Raw genomic sequence first — 1,486 nt, 5'->3', positions numbered from 1 at the left:
TCCAGGGTAAGTGAGGTGTTAAAGATGTCTGCCAGCACCTCACAGAGCTGATCAGCACATTCCTTCAACACCTTCCTGGGGATGTTGTCTGGGCCAGTTGCTTTGTGCGGATCAATCCTCCTGAAGGTACTCCTTACTTCTGCTGAGGTCACGCTGAGATGCTCTTCATCCGGTGGCGAGGTGAGTCTGGTGCTGGGTGGTCTGTTCGGGTCTTCAAAGCGTGCATAGAACTTGTTCAGTGAGAAAAAACAGATTTTTCATAAAAACAAGATGAATCCAGAACTTTTTATTTGGGTCAGACGTTCTGGGTCGGTTCTGGTGGTTCTGAACACAGAATGAAAAGAACCTGGAGACTGAATGATTTGTACCAAACATCTGAGCGTTTCTTCTCCTCGGAGGTTCTGGAGCAGCAGCTCAGAGTCCTGCGGTTTGAAGCAGAACCTTTCAAAATAAAGCATCTCTCTGCCTTTCAAAATAAAGCGTCTTTTTGTTTTTTCAAGTTTAGAAGCAACTTTTCTGACGAGCAGAAACAAGCAGACGTTCTTCATGTTGACCTGAGTTCAGCAGAAAATGAAACGGGTCCGAAACACGAAACCAGGAGGTTCTGATGGTTTGATCCAGAACCGATGCGGGTCAGAACCTGGACCTGATGGAGGACGGACATGTTCAACATCTGGACCTCACCACATCAGCTCCTGCACAACCTTCAGCTCATGAAGATGTTTCTGGTGTCAGCCTCTGAATCTTCAGACTCGTGACTGACCACACCCCAAAGATGGAGGCCCCGCCCCCACAGTGACCCCCCCCCCCCCACACACACACACACACACACACACGACTGTGAACAGTTCATTAGGAATGTGAGCCTTTGGGCTCAGAGTCAGACGACTTTCACTTCAAATGAAAAACAAAACAGAATTATTTATACCGTGTGTGCACGTGTGTGTGCACGTGTGTGTGCACGTGTGTGTGCACGTGTGTGTGCACGTGTGTGTGCACATGTGTGTGTTTGACTTGTGTTAGAGCACAGAAACAAATGCCTTCAGCAAGTTGAGCACAATTATAAAAATACACACATCCAGTCTTTCTGTCCCCTCTCTGTCTCACACACACACACACGTGCACACACGTGCACGCACATCTCTTACCTTTTTTAATGACAGAGTGGTCGAGGATGCCCAGGGCCGATCCTTCCTCCATCCCCTGCAACAAACACACACACTGTGGTTGGTGTGTGTGTGTGTGTGTGCACGTGTGTGTGTGTATCTGTGTGCACGTGTGTGTGTGTGCACGTGTGTGTGCACGTGTGTGTGTGTGCACGTGTGTGTGTGTGTGCAGCAGGTGCAGCTCTGACTAAAACAGCGAAACGAATCAATTCTTCGCTGTGAAAGAAAACTCTGCTGAGTTGATTTATGGATGTTTGGCTGTCACGCGATAGGCTGTGTGTGTGCGCGTGCACGTGCTGTCACGCGATAGGCTGTGTGTG

General features: G+C 48.9%; 1 protein-coding gene across 1 annotated transcript in view; it reads right to left on the bottom strand.

Moving 5' to 3' along the window:
- The window catches only part of tfap2e (transcription factor AP-2 epsilon), a 9,839-nt gene that overhangs the window by 5,200 nt on the left and 3,153 nt on the right, over window positions 1-1,486 (bottom strand). The window contains exon 3 of the mRNA XM_037693481.1: window positions 1,149-1,203. Coding sequence (XP_037549409.1) covers window positions 1,149-1,203 — 55 coding nt within the window. The remainder of the gene's footprint in view (window positions 1-1,148; window positions 1,204-1,486) is intronic.

The sequence above is a fragment of the Nematolebias whitei genome, chromosome 19, assembly GCF_014905685.2.
Source record: "Nematolebias whitei isolate Nwh7 chromosome 19, NemWhi1, whole genome shotgun sequence".
In the NCBI taxonomy this organism is placed as follows: Eukaryota; Metazoa; Chordata; class Actinopteri; order Cyprinodontiformes; family Rivulidae; genus Nematolebias; species Nematolebias whitei.
This window is presented reverse-complemented; position numbering and strand designations above follow the sequence as displayed.